This window comes from Trachinotus anak, unplaced genomic scaffold, assembly GCF_046630095.1.
Source record: "Trachinotus anak isolate AG129_WGS33_773 ecotype Australia unplaced genomic scaffold, CSIRO_AGI_Tana_v1 ptg000012l, whole genome shotgun sequence".
Classification (NCBI taxonomy): Eukaryota; Metazoa; Chordata; class Actinopteri; order Carangiformes; family Carangidae; genus Trachinotus; species Trachinotus anak.
In genome coordinates this window covers 5,001,809-5,017,010 of record NW_027273863.1, presented here as the reverse complement: position 1 = coordinate 5,017,010, position 15,202 = coordinate 5,001,809, and the positions used below count along the sequence as shown (strand labels likewise).

Sequence of the window (15,202 nt, the reverse complement as noted above, 5' to 3'; positions counted from 1 at the left end):
CACACAAAAACACACAAAAGGCTGGAAACATACCTTTCTGCGCTGCATGGAGTTTGTTCTGAGAGCCAACAACAGTTCATGTTTTTTCTTGTGTTGACTCTGAGTGTGACAATAATGTGTTTTTTTTTTGTTTTTTTTTACCAACCTCATGTGAGTTTTGCCTACAGATACCGACAACACCATTTTGTGTGTAGACCAGCAGAGGTGTGTGTGTGTGTGTGTGTGTGTGTGTGTGTGTGTGTGTGTTGTCTGAGAACCTTAATTCCAGCTTTACTCAGGTCTGTTTTGTTAGAGCTGTCAAAACCCGCCCTCTGGTGACCTCATTTATTATTTATATTAAAAAGAACACACACACACAAGCACTTACTTTCTCATGTTGTAAAAAATGACTTCTCTCGGAAGGTTTCACATTCAGAGTGGTTCACACAAGGACAGGAGTCACTCAAAAATACATCAAGAGCAAAAAAAAAAAAAAAAAAAAATAGAGATCAAGCGGTGAACACAAAGATGTGGTGCAGTGTCGCAGAAGACAGAAATGTGACGGGGGATGAAGGTGCAGTGCAAATGAGAGATGGGAAATGGCATCCGAGACAAAGAGAGATAGCCAACATATTCATTTCCCCCTCCCTCCGTATAACAGAGCATTCATAACCTCCTGCTGCCACTCATGATGTAAGGCTGAGGCAATTAACCTCCTTCATCCGTCACACACTCATGGCTGTGTGGGTGTGCGTGTGTGTTTTCCCACCTGCCTGTTTGTGTTTATTAGCAGGCTCAGACGGTCTGTGTGTTGGTGAGTGTGTTTCAGATCAAAGATAAAAATCCCTCTCCCGTTCACCTCCGGCAGATGATGTCATACTCTGCACAGCAGGAAGTGATGCCTTTACAGCTGCCTTTAATCAAGATAATAAAAAATCATCTTTTTCTTGCAGCTGCAGCATGACATCATGTGTCATACATCACGTTCTGCCACATACAATATGTGGTTATTTCTGTGTGGTTTTACTGTTCAAATTGTTGCAACTCCTCCATGTTTAAACTGGCAACCACTAGTTTTTTAGATGCCACTTTAGTTACAGGAGATAGAAATTGATAGTTCAGTTCTTTATTTGAGAATCTATTCATTTTTAATAGCTTTTTTTTCTAATTTTTCTGATTTAATGTGTGGTCAACAAATTAGAGAAGCCAGAATAATGTTAGCATGCATGTTGACAGGATATATCCAATGTGACAAAAAGAGTTTCATAAAAATGGAGATTTTCATGCTGTGCTCCAACAATTTAGCCGCAGGGTGTCAAATACATTATTTAGTCATTTCATTCAGATTTTGCAGGATGAGCTTCATTGTTTTCGTCACAGTAAACCGCCCTGGTGTTTGTAACCAGCACCTAAACGTAACGTTTTTGCACTGATTCAGAGACACATATCCATGCAAGAGCAGAGCACGTGTTCTGCATTAGTTACCTTCACCAAGGACGTCATGTTTTCACCCATGTCACCAAACCTGGTGGAGGGATGGGGAAGAATCCATTAAATATTGGTGTAGATCCAGGATTTCTCAACATAGTGAGTGAGGGGTTTTTTTCAACATTCGGCAGAGGTATGCACTCTGCTGGGTACCATTCTAGTGTTTATGCTGCAGTAGCACTGTATCCCTTTATCTGGCCCTACAATGTAAGTTTTAAGGTTTGGTTCATCCAGTTTACAAACAAGTGCATTTTCTTACTTTTTGTGTGAAAATGCTATTACAGTTAAAAAAAATGACAGCAACATAACTTAAAGATATAAAAATATCCTGGTTACTCCACAGAACATGTGTGCACATAGGAACCACTTTCTTCTATGAAAATAGAAACGAATGACAGCATGAAGTTCCAGGCTTTATTCTGTCATAATTCAGCAAAACCCAGATTATTTTCAGAAGAAATATAGACTAGTCTGCAAGTCATTTTGGAGAAGTTAGGAGTTGTATTTTTTCACTGTTTCCCCTGCATCCTGTCCCGAGCTTAAGCTAACATTATGCTGAATCTCTATCAACATACTTCCTGTCCCACCCTGTATGGTTTTTGGGACAGGTTATATGTGGTTATACACATGACACTATGGCAGGGTGAATGATATTAATAAGTTAATACATTAATGGGAAAACAAGCCAAATATTGTCTTGACATTGGCAAAGGCATGAGCTATTGCCGATTGCTCTGATGATTGTCAATCCCCGAGATCATCGTCCGTCGGCACAAGCCTATCCTCAGTCCACACACGCCATGCTCCGGTCAGAGCAGACAGGAGAGGATCAAAAAGAATAAAACAAAACAACAGAAAGACTATCATTATGTTCCAAATAAAGAAAATGGCTTTCATTCATGTTGCAACTGCATATACAAAAACTGACCCGTTATTATGATGAATCCGGTCCTGCCCGCTCCCGCTGACTTCTTTGTGCTGAATAGTGAAATTGACTCCCGTGACCCAGAGGATTCCCCAAATAATTGTTAGCCTGTAACACAGAGATGAAGAATGACCTCCTCATTTAAGTACAGGTAAGAAAGAAAACAAGCTTATTTGCTGAAATGTCAGCGTCCCTTGAAAGAATAATAGCATTAGTTCACATCAGAGTTTCATATCCTTTCTATTACTGTAGGAGGGAAACAAACATCAATATTTGCTGACTCACAAATGTGGAATTCAAGGTCAGCTCAAGTTATTTCGTGTCACGTTGAATGTCATGGTTATCAAAAACCCAGCACGCCTTCTTTGGCCCTATTGAGCAGGAGATAAGATGAGACAGAGAGAAGACTCTTAAGCTGACACGACGGTCCCAGCTAATTACCGTCACGAGGCCAGAAGCTAGTCGTTTAGAAAGTCCTTCTGACCACAGACAGCCGCCTTCACACTCCTCATAAACACACCGAGTCCAAACACTGACAGCGCTAAGACTGATTTGTCGAGGGGGCTTAGATCCACATGCACACGTACACACGTACACACACACACACACACAAATGTACACACACACCAGAACAAATTCATACAAACCCACAAAAGACAGATAACAGAAGCTGTAATTACACAGTTGCTGTTCAGCCAAGGGTGAACAACACAGCGCTAAAGAGAGAACGCCATATTCCGAACAGACACACACACACACACACACACACACACACACACACACACACACACACACACACACACACACACACACATACACACACACACACACACACACAAAGATCTAAGGATAGGATGTTTTACTACAACTACAGCTGTAATTACAATAAAGGACAGGGTAGATGAGTGCAGATATGAGCAGGGGTGGACACTTGCAAATCCACAAACATGTAATTATATGAGTACATAGATTAGGACATAGACACTTTGCAGGATGAAGGTCAACAAGAGTCATGATGTGTTGTGTAGTAAGGTTATTGTGTGCGCGCGCGTGTGTGTGTTTAAAACCACTCAAGAAATCCAAGTGTTTTCCAGCAAAATGTGATGATTAGTTGCCTCTTACCTTCTCTGTCCTTTTCTCAAAAGGCTCAAACAAGAAAGCGCTTTGTCAGTGTGTGTGTGTTTGTGTGTGTGTGTGTGTGCGTGTGTGTGTGTGTGTGTGTGTGTGTGGTGGACGGCAATAGGCAAGAGACAGCTCCCTCCATTTTCTTGCTTGGCTGGTCACTGTGTGTTGAATTCAGGTGAGGATTAAGAAGAGGAGAGAGGTGCAGTGGAATTTTGTCTAAGTGATTTACTGCTTTCGCTGCTTCTCTAAATTTGTTTTACCTCGTTATCTATTAATTACAGCTGCACTGTGGCAACCTGGAGCAATAAATGAAAGGTTATGTTTTGAAATATTAGAATGTTTGAAATGCGCCACTCCTGTGTGAGATGCAGGGTGCTAATTGGCGGTTGTGTGTGTGTGTATGTATACTTGTTGTGTGTACATCTGCCCTTTCTTCACAGACAGCAAAATGAAACTTGTGGCCCAACATATGCCTGGGTCGTCGGCCCCTGTCTGGCCCATATACCTCCGCCTCTGGACAGATTCTGGCTGTTATCCTCCAGTATTGACTGACAGCTGGAAGATGTTTTTTGTGCACGCCAGAATTGGTCCAGATGTGGAAGTAGCATCTGACAAGTATGCTGTATATGGGCCAGATTCTGGCCGTGGAACTGGGTGTATACTGGGCCAGAAGAAAACAAGCATGTAGCTCCCGATTTATTTTGCTGTCTTGTTTCTAATTAGTTTATCATCATGACAGATGCCAGATCTGTAAATTTTCAGTCAAAATCCCCAAAGACCAAAATACAATTATTCTTTTTATAAAATGATATCCTGATATAATCTGTAATAATATTTCTAAAGTAAACTATAAAACAGCCCTGGAACAATCAGTGAACTGTGATTACAGCTACTGTCAATTCAACCCTCTACATAATAATTTGTGATGAACACAAGTGTGCAGGAGCTGTTGTCGTCTCTGGAGGTGTTAAAATAACAATAAAAACTGCACTGTTAGCAAGATTACTTAGCCAGTTTTCACACATGGTGGAGTCTAGTTAGCTTAGCTGGCTAGCTACTACTTCAACAGCATGATGGGAAATGTTTAATGTTGTAAAGGAACAGACGGCTTAAATTATAAATAGTCATACATAAAAGGGGATAAAATGTAAAATGAAAAATAGGAGGATGTAAGTTGTCAGTTAATATGGAGAGTTAAAGCTTATACAGTATGTGTTAAAAAAAAAAACACCTGAAAACACCATATCAACTGCAACTTTAAAGGGCCCTGCATCAGTGCCTTGAGGTCAGATAAAAATGCTGAAGTTTTTTCATTTCAGTTTTTATGAATTAGTTAATCAAACTACCACAAATTAATTGCCTAGCAGTAAACATGGGGAAATTCCCCACTTTGCAGTTGCCCAGTCTTCAACCTTTGCAAAGTCCTCCTTAGTTTCCAGTATCAGGGTTTGCTTTCTTTGCTGGTGTCAACATCAGAGGCTGCAAGTGAAGAAGGGATGCTGCCGAACTTAATGTGCTGCAGCATCGCTTCAGGCATGTCCACAAATATTCACTGGTCACTCTGCTGCCTCCAGTTCATCACCAGCAGCTGCTGAAGGTCATCAAGACTTTAACCTGTCCTGTGAGTTGTACCCGGTCTCAAAGACGAACTCTTAAGGGGTCTTGAGTCTCAGGTTTTGCTGATTGTTCCCCTGTTTGTGCAAGCGGTCAGCTGGTTGACCCTGAGTAAATATCAGCATGTCATAATCGGTCTCGCTAGGATAGATGGGGTATCCAGCAGCAAGCTCTGCAGCTACACCACCAAGAGAGTACATATCAGCATGACCTCTGCTGCTTTGTACCACACAGGTTAGCACACAGAAACCAGGCTGAACAGCCCTCGTGACAGGCCAAAGTCAATCAGCTTCACTTTAAGTGGTTGCTGCTGGCAATCCACAACCATTATTTTGTCTGGGTTAAGGTCTGCATGCACAATTTCCATTGTCCTCAATCAGGAAAGGGCTGTGGCCAGCTGATGGACTACTGGGTGCAGCTCTTTCATGGAAAGATACTGGTGACTTCTGTTTCACCTTATGACGATGCACATGTTTTGATCCAAGTCTCTCGGGCACCTCAAGACAAGTTGCAGGGTGGTTATTACTAATTATGTACATATATATATATATATATATATATATATATATATATATATATATATATATAGGCTGAGGTAACTTATCCTTTTGTGACATCTAACACACACACACACACACACACACAAATCCCCCATAACTACGTACAGAATCAGATCTTTAAGGATTGATAGTGTCAGTGATAGTACAAGTCCAGCTCTTTAGCTGCTAAATGTAATATATCCACCACGTAGCTGCTAACTTGTCAGCTGTTTGTAGTTGGGTAGGCAGCATATAGCACATTTATCTGAGCTTCTTTGCGAACAACAGCTTCCTGCTGTGGCTGGATTAGCTGAAATATAAAGAAACTGAAGCTTGTTTGTACATTTGGACATTTTTTTAAGCTTTGTCATAAGTGACTCTGAGCAAATCTTTTCCTGTGTTTTTGTCCCACCACAAACTCCTGGGCTCCAGGACCCCAGGGTGGTTGTCTGATTTGTCTGGTTGGTAATCCAGCCTCTGTGTTACTAATAACATTAATGATTGCTCAGTTTGATTCAAGTTTTCCAGTCAGCCACGACAGTGAGTCAGCACAGACATTATGAGGAGCCTGGAACTCCAGAATTCAGCCAACATTAATGTTAATATTCACACCTGTGCTTTTTCTACTGTGAAAAAGCCTGTTATACTCATTTGGAGAACATGCCAGTCCGTCAAGCCATTGCTGTAATTGTCTGTTGCTACTCATTAAAACCTGCTGAATATTTCAGTGTTTTTTGGCCTGGAGTTGTCTTTGTGTCTGTCTCTCTCTTCCTGTCTGCCTCCTCTGTTGTTCCTCTTCCTCCACATTGGGTTTTCACCTCTTGTCTCCCTGCCGTCCTCTGCAGGTGTGTTGTGGAACCTGTCGTCATGCGACGCCCTGAAGATGCCCATCATCCAGGACGCCCTGGCTGTGCTGACAAATGCTGTGATCATCCCTCACTCAGGCTGGGACACCTCCCCGCACACACAGGAGGACCGCAAGCTGCACCTACACTCCTCCCAGGTCCTCCGCAACGCCACAGGCTGCCTCCGGTCAGTGTCACTGTCTGTCGCTCCCATGGGTTTTTTTTTTACCCATTTTATTTTTTATCCAACATGAAGAAGACAAAGATATTTTATAATCACATATTATCTGAATATGCAATATACATTAACTGATTGTTATTGTTGGAGCTGCTCCAGCAGAGACCCATGTCCACTCACTTTGCAGAATTGCTGTTCACAGTGTGCTAGTAATAACCACAAGTCCCTCTTAGTTCAAAGCCGGCTGTATCCTGTGTTATTTCTGTGCACTGAGAAGTGACAGACTTAGCTACATTTAAGATGACTCACCGTTTGGCTTTAGAGTTTCTGTGGCTTTTCATTTTCTCACTTGAGACATGATGCTAGTCATATAGTGCAAAGTGGAAGTAGTAGGACTGACACATATTTTTTTAAGTGTTCTGGCTTCAGCACATTGGATATTAAAAAAAACAAGTAGTGGTTTTACAATTTAGCTCTGGCTCTTATGTTTTCTATTGATATATCTATTATGTTTTCTATTGCCTATGGCTCTGCGCCGGTGACATTAATGATAAAAATTCTTATTTTTATGAAGGTGATATCTCAGTAACACCTTGAGGGAATTTCTTCAAATTTGGCTCTAACATTCACTTGGACTTAAGGTTGAACTCATAAAATTTTTTGGTCAAATTTTTTGTGTCATCAGCTGTGTCTGCCCTCACTGTTGTGCAGACCCCTTGCAACCTTGACAGCATGTAACTTTTTTTCACAAAAACTTGAGTTTTACTTATATACTTACAGGATCCTCCTGTTGGAGCCTTTGTTGCCCAGGAAAAGAAGGGCACATTTCTAAGCTGCATTTGAAAGAGCCTTGAAAATGAGACAGCCAAGTCTCACTGCTGTGACACAATCAGTTTTCCAATGCAGCCTCCCAAGGAGGAATTGTGACACAGCTAGTATCTCTGGAACTCCTCATGGGATCCCTTTGAATTTGGTGCAAATGTTCACTTGTACTTAAGTATGAACTGATTAGATTTTGGTGGTCAACGGTCAAGGTCATGGTGAGCTCATGTTCTTGTTATGCGATATATCAGAAACGCCTGGATAGACTTTTATTACATCTGCCACAAACATTTGCTTGGACTCTAGGATGAACTGATTACAATTTGGTGCTCAAAGGTCAAAGGTCAAGGTCACTATGACCTCACAAAACATGTTTTTGGCCATAACTCATGAATTCATATCTTTATTATGACACAATTTTACACAAATGTCTGTAAGGATAAAATTATGGAGTGCAACAATTTATATCCAAAAGGTCAAAGGTCGACTTCACTGTGACATCATAATGTTCTGCTAAAACACCTCTGGTCATTATTAAGTGCTGTAACTCAGGAAGGGGAGACTGACATATTTCCTGCAACTTGGCTGATTAACTGAGGAAAACAACCTCAAAGTGTGAACATGTTCATCATGTTCTTCTCTCATGCCTGCATCAACCAAGCCAATCTCCCAAAAACATTTCTCATCTTTTCAACCACTTAAGTTATGCTAAAACTATTCTGTTCTTCCACTTGATCACACTCACCTAAACTAAAAGCTGAGGGGAAACAGCAGAGTTTTTGACCACAAGTGACTCCATTCATATACGTACAGTCATTTGATCTATTGTTACTATAAAAATATTTATCATAGCAGTTTTAATTATGATGCAAACAGTTACATAATATGAACTATATCATGCAATAAACTGAACTCAGCAGAATATAAGCTACATATTGTAGCACACTGATTAATTAATGTACAGTGCAGTTAATCACTTGTTTCGCTACAAATATACAGTAGGACACCTTGTGCCATCTTATCTAAGACGTAAGTATGCCTATTATTAGCTTATTTGTGTTTGTTGAGAGCATTAATTGACTTCACTCATTCTTACTAATGATGAATATAAAGAGGATAAGAAGTGGGATAATGAAGGCATGTTTGGTAGTGGTGGTGTCAGACTGACCTCACCAACTAATACATCATCTGCCTATTAAGCAGCATAATTAAAGTGTCTGTGTTGTGTGCGTGCGTGCGTGCGTGCGTGCGTGCGTGCGTGTGTGACAGCAGTCTCTCGTTGTTCTCCATTCTGTAAAACTAAATAGAAATGCTCTGCAGCTCTGGAAGCAGTGTATAGAAGCATTAGCTTTTGTCTGTTGTTGAATTGCTCTCTACTATTTCATCTGCAGAAATCCATCATAATATTGTTTTGTGTTCCTGCCATCTGCCTTAAAGGTTTACACACACAACTTCATTTCAGACCTCCCGTGCTCTCCACTCAGCAGAATTCAATACAAGTTATTATGGAAGCAGTCTACGGCAGTATCAAGCTACCCAAGCTTCCATTATTATTACTCCATATATTATTAGTCATTGTGAACATTTTTATCAACAAGTAGTTCAGCTTGTTGACCTACACAGAGTGATTTGTGTAGGTCAACAATTTATACACAAAGTGGAATTTTATAAAGGTGTAAAGGTTGTTTAAAAATGTTAAAATAACTGTAACTCTTTTAAAATGACTCTACTTACTTTTACATTGATTGTGTTTACAGTATCCATTGTCATTATCTTTACTCTAGATCCAGTGTATCAACAGTTTGAATATAAGGGCTGGGGGCGCCTCCGTGGCTCACCTGGTAGACTGCGTACCATAAAGGCTCAGTCCTACCTGCAGTGGCCCAGGTTTCTCTCCCTGACTTCCCTCTCTCTCTCTCTCTGTCTGTCTCCCTCCCTCTCTCCATGGCTATCAGAATAAAGGGTAAAAGGGTAAAAAAAAAACTTTAAAAAGACTATAGAGGGTCCCCTTAAAACTTTTTCACATTAAGTATTTTTGTGTAACATTAATTATTAATAACTAAATAGACAGTAGTCACAGTGGAAAATAACATCCTTAGGTATTATTTGTCAAGAGTTTGGCTGTGTTAATCAGATTTGAGTGATGGAGGCAGCATAAACAAGCAAAGGAACTATTCATGTTGGACCCAGTCAGCCTGGTTCCAGGTCCACAAGGTCCACAGCTCAGTTAAACAGGTCTGATGTAGTGCTCATTAGTTTCCACAGGTTGGAGAAATAATTGACTAATCAGAGCTTTGCTTCCTAGCTGTCAATCTACAGCCATGTAAAATTGTAAGAAAGGTGATACGAAAGCCACCATTGCAGCTTTCAGTGTTGACTGAAAATCACATCTGCAGGATGGATATGTGGCGTAAGTTTAGCGTTTCTACTGAGTGGTTATGTTAAAACAAAAGTCAACTCCTTCCGACAGGAATATGAACACTATGAAAACTGCCAGGCTGAATGAACAGCAGTTCAGTTTGACTGATCACCCAACTGCTCATAGTAAGAAGCAAATTAAGAAGACCTCTTTTCAGGGCCTTTAAAACTTGATGTAACTAATGATTAGTTATTTCTGCACATTAAATTTGTATTGCTGAGATGCTTTCCAAACTCAAGACTGCATGATGAAATTTCTGTGGTCGAGTCCGAGCTCATAAATATTTCCAACAGAGACATGTTGGCTGTGTACCACACATCTTTTTTTGATGTGCAATTCGTTCCTCTTCATCACACATTTGAGCATCACAAGAAAAAAAAACACACATCTTGCAGACAGAATAATGACAACTTAGCCTGAAACCTCAACAGTATCTGTGGGCATTTGTCTTTTTTCACTGTATCTCATTGCATACATATATCTGTTATTATTCCCTCAAACCTTCAGTATGTGTTAGAAAATAATTTTCCTTAATTATGCTGCAATTCATTTCATTTACTGAATGTATTGAGATTTGAAATGAGGACAATGCTTGACATTTCTACATATTTACTCTTGCAGACGTGGTTAAAGTTGAGCGAAAATCGAATGGTCTGCTAGTTTGTCTGGCTTCTTGTGTGTGTGTGTGTGTATGCATGTGTGTTTGTGCGTGCCTCCATCTATCTATTTGTCTCTCTGTCTAACTATATGTGTGGCAATTAATCTTAGATGCAATATGTATCCTCACCTGCTCTCAGTGAAAATAAACTGCACACATTGGAAAATAACAGGGGCTTTAGTCGCTTCTAATACTGTACGTGAGTGAAAACGCACACATCTGGTACTGTGATGTGTGCGAGTCTGATTGTGTGTGTCTGTGTGTTGTAGGAGATAGCTTCGTGTGGATCAGCTCCCTAAACTCGAAGGGCTAATTCATCTTTCTCACGCCTCGTTAGGGAATGCTGGGAGTCTGATTAAAGATTGAATATTTCATGGCGGGTTTGGTATACCGCCGGCCACCTGCTCTCTCTCTCTCTCTCTCTCTCTCTCTCTCTTTCCATCTCCCATTATCCCTTTCACTTTCTTATTTTCTCTCTCACCCTCTTTTCCCTTTAGTCACTCTCTCCTCCCTTGCTCCGTCTCCATCTCATTCTATTACTTCATTTCTTTTCTCTCTCAATCATATTATCCCCCCTTTATCCTTTTTTTTCTCCTGTCTAGCCCTGTCTCTGCCTCGCTGTCTCTAACTTTCACATGCACATCTTCTCCCTCTGTTGACTCGCTGCTTGTTTCACCGCTCGTGTGTGCATATGCCGTCGTGCCAACTAACAGGAAGCACTGAAACTTGTGCTGCTACGCTGCCGAGCATAAATTATCTGTATTGAATTTGCAGGGGTGACACAAATTCAGCAGCAATTACTGAGGAGCAGGTTAAGTCAGCTTGTTATTTACTGTGTTTACAAGCTGACCAGAAACACAAAACCATTACTACTTGCCAAATGCTGTATTTAAAAAGTGTAAATGCATCTATCTCACCAAAGCTTAGTCCCAGTCTCACTGATATGACAAGCAGAAAGCAGCAACGACACCTTCAACTCTTTCATTTATGAATACAGTAAAGCAGTAGGTGTTGTTGTAGCCCTTATCTGATCCATTATCAGTATATCTATTGAATGCTGCATGTGAGAGAGAGAACACAGTGAATTTAATAAAGTATCTGTTTGAGAAATCAACTGGCATGACAAGGGCCTTAAGGTGGGTTCTGCTTTATTAACTGATTTGCAGGTCCCCATCATTAATCCAGTGTTGTGCTTGTATATTTCTAAATTAGTAAGTTACAGTTGGAGACAAGCAGCGCAGACCTGGTTTATTCCCACAGGTGCAGAGACACTTGGAATCCCCTTTGTCCATGGTGGGAGGCAGCTTTGCAGGCGTAGCCATTAGCTGGTATGCTAAACAGGCTACATCTTCAGTGTTGAATTCAGTTCCCTCAAAAAGGAATTAAGAAGTTTTAGATTTAATTTACCAAGGTCTTGAGTTTTTTTTTTTTGTTTTGTTTTTTTTTCTCTTGTCCGCCACAGACATATTTGAATGTGCTGTGTCTGGCTTTAAAGAACACTGTTTAATTCTTTCACAGTCAGCGCCATCAGACCTGTAGCAAGCTATTTTGCTACTGCTAGCCACAGCAGCAAGAGAGCTTCCTCCAAACAGGAAAGTGTCTAAAACTTAAGTTAATTATGTTTTAATTGGGTAATCATCTGTCAATTTTCTGCCACTTATCTGGGTCCAGGTCACTTTAATTAATTATACTTCAAAGAATTAATGTCACATTAAGTGCTGAAAAAAATGTGTGTAATCACGTAATTCATATATAAGAACCCACTGTTTTTACATAAGGCTTTGGAAAAGGTATTAAATGACATTTTATTTGGTATTAAAAAGGCCTTTAAAAGTCTTAAATGAACGCTGCAGAAACCCTGGCTGAAATAAAAAGATTAATTAACTGCCAGATTAGCTACCTCTGAGGGTGCAGGCTCCTTGTGCCATTAGCTTCCTAGGCATAGCTTAACTAGCATATGCTAGCTGCTAGAGACGCTGCAGTATGCCTCTGTTTGCCAAAGTTGAGCCAGTACCACCTACCATAGGTGGTACTGGCTCAAGGCTCAAGGCTCAAGGCAGTGGGAGCAGTATTCCCTGTAACTAGCGTCTGACAGCTAAGGTTTCTTCACTGTTTTGAGTGCAGTTTAGCTGGTTAGCCATGAGCTTCAGTAAAGAATAGCTTACCAAAAACTTGAAGAAGAATGAAGTTAAATTAATTTTTTTTTAAATTGGGTAATCCATCTGTCAATTTTCTGCCATTTATCTGAGTCCAGGTCACTTTAATTAATTATATGCGTGGAATTAATGTTACATTTAGTCCTGAAGAAAATGTGTGTAATAATGTATTTCATAAATAACAGCTTGGGAGACTGCACTCAAAGCTAGCCTTACAGTTAATTAATCTCTTTATTTCAGCCACGGTTTCTGCAGTGTTCACCAAATTAATTTAAGACTTTTAAAAACCTTTTAGTACAAAGTAAAATGCAAGTTAATACCTTTTATACCTTAAACGAGTGGGCACAGTAAGTTAATTATGACGAGTGACGCTGGATTCTATGAAAGAACAGAAGGTAACATTATCTTATTTATGCCCCAGGGTCCTGTAGCAGGTTAATTCTGCCATGGTGATGATGTGAAACTGACTGTAGTCCAACAGTGCAAGTCTTCCGTGTGTTTGTGTAAGGTGTTGGATGGTTGTTAGCTTGTTTTTGTAATTATACTTTTTTCTCTATATCTCTTTTGCCTGAATAAAGCAGTATTTGGTCATGAAAGCTAAAACAAGAACCTTTTAAATTTTAATTTTCCTACATCGACTGCCACTCCCGCTCCTTAATTGTCCATTATATCGTCCCCAGACCAGGTTGTTCCTTTTAGTAACAAAAAATACAAGACAGTTTTGAACATGCAAGGACATTTTGCTCCATGGTACTTAACATTCGAGCATTTTGTGTGCATGCCTGTCACCACATCATATATAAAGTTTGCATACTAACATTGAACGCACTAAAACATACATATATTGAATCAGAGATTTGCTCATTTTCTATATTACATGAAGATTTTAGACACAGCTAGAGAGTCTTTTCAGTAAATTTTTAAATCTTCATGAACTATTTTTTTACTTTTTTTTTTTTAGTTGGTCTTGAGAGCAGAAAATGTGTTTTTATTTAATGTGGCTGGATTGTTTCTTTGACTATAAGGCATAAAATTCTCAGAATTCACTCTAACAAAAAAAAAATCAGACACACACAGAGGCATCTGGCAGAACCCTGCTTTTGATTGTACAATTAAAGACAAACCGTCACTCCCTGTTGTTACCAAAAGATTGACATTTTTGTCAGTGCACTTTTTCTCTCAGCAGCAGCACACTATGGATTAATCCAGTTCTGTTCTGTTTGAAAGCTCCCCTTGTAGACACATAACCTTTTTCCTGCAGTGTTTTTTTTCTCTCATTATTTAGCTTCTTCACACTGAAAGATCTTAATGAGAGATAATCTGCAGCCCTGGTGCCTTGCAAGGGAATGCTTCAGAGGGATTAATTATACCAAATTTACTAAGGTTAATTGAATTGAATTCATTAACAAGTAGTAACCAAAATGAAGGAAATGTGTGGGGAAAAAAAGCATATAAACTGGTTTGAAAGTATCATTCAAGTGTTTATTTTTGTGTTAACCCTTTAGTATCCTTATGGTGCACAATACAGGTAACTATAACCTTCAGTCAGTGCCATGTTGTGTATGCATGATATGTGTGTGTGTGTACTCAGGTAGCCTTGCACCAAGGCTCAAGTTAAACAGAAAAAGCCCGCAGAGATGCAGACTAGAAAAGACTAGACTAAAAAAAATCCACTGGTTATTTAACTGTATAATTAAAATATGATGCTTGTGTAATTTAATAGAACTAAGACTCTGAGGGTCACAATAAAACACATTGGTTTATAACTAAAACATGTCACTCCACTTTATGCTACTTTATGCATTCACATTGAAGGTCAGACCTCTCTTAAAACTGTCACTGTACATCAGATAGATGACCTTAACAAACTCAGGTTAGTCCAGGTAGAAAAAAAATGCAATTTCAAACTGGCATTTGTCTTTGACACCTGTGGTACTTTAGTAGCAAAGACTGGTCACCATCTTTGTTACTTAAAGCAGCAATGTGTATTTATTCATTTATTTATTCATTCATTTACTTATTTTGCTTGGCACTTGGGGGCCGACATCCACAACAAACTGAAGTCACACATACATTTTGACATTTTCTGGCCTTATAAAACTGATACAAAACTGATATGGATAACAACATGTCAGCAAACAAAACTGATACAGCTAGAATATCAGTTGGCATGTTAACTTACAATCAACTTTACAGCTGCGTCACTTATATCCACCATTTTTCTGCCGCCTTCATGAATGTAGGAAGAGAATGTCCCCCATATAAAACCCTGCCCGCAAAGTTCTTATTGGTGAATTGTTTCTCTAACTGGAGATAACAATTAGCACCAGATTATTTATATATATTTTAGTCAGAGATGTAAGTGGTGATTGAAATGTCTGGAACAAGTCTGCTACAATACTGGAACAACAAAGCCAACATTATGCAGAATTGTTAAAATTATTATAATTAAGT

General features: G+C 39.6%; 1 protein-coding gene across 10 annotated transcripts in view; it reads left to right on the top strand.

Annotated features, from left to right (window-relative positions):
- ctnnd2b (catenin (cadherin-associated protein), delta 2b) overlaps window positions 1-15,202 on the top strand; it is a 187,592-nt gene that overhangs the window by 145,867 nt on the left and 26,523 nt on the right. For all 10 annotated transcript variants that reach the window (XM_071491658.1, XM_071491656.1, XM_071491650.1 and 7 more), the window contains one exon: window positions 6,516-6,702. In XM_071491658.1, coding sequence (XP_071347759.1) covers window positions 6,516-6,702 — 187 coding nt within the window. The remainder of the gene's footprint in view (window positions 1-6,515; window positions 6,703-15,202) is intronic.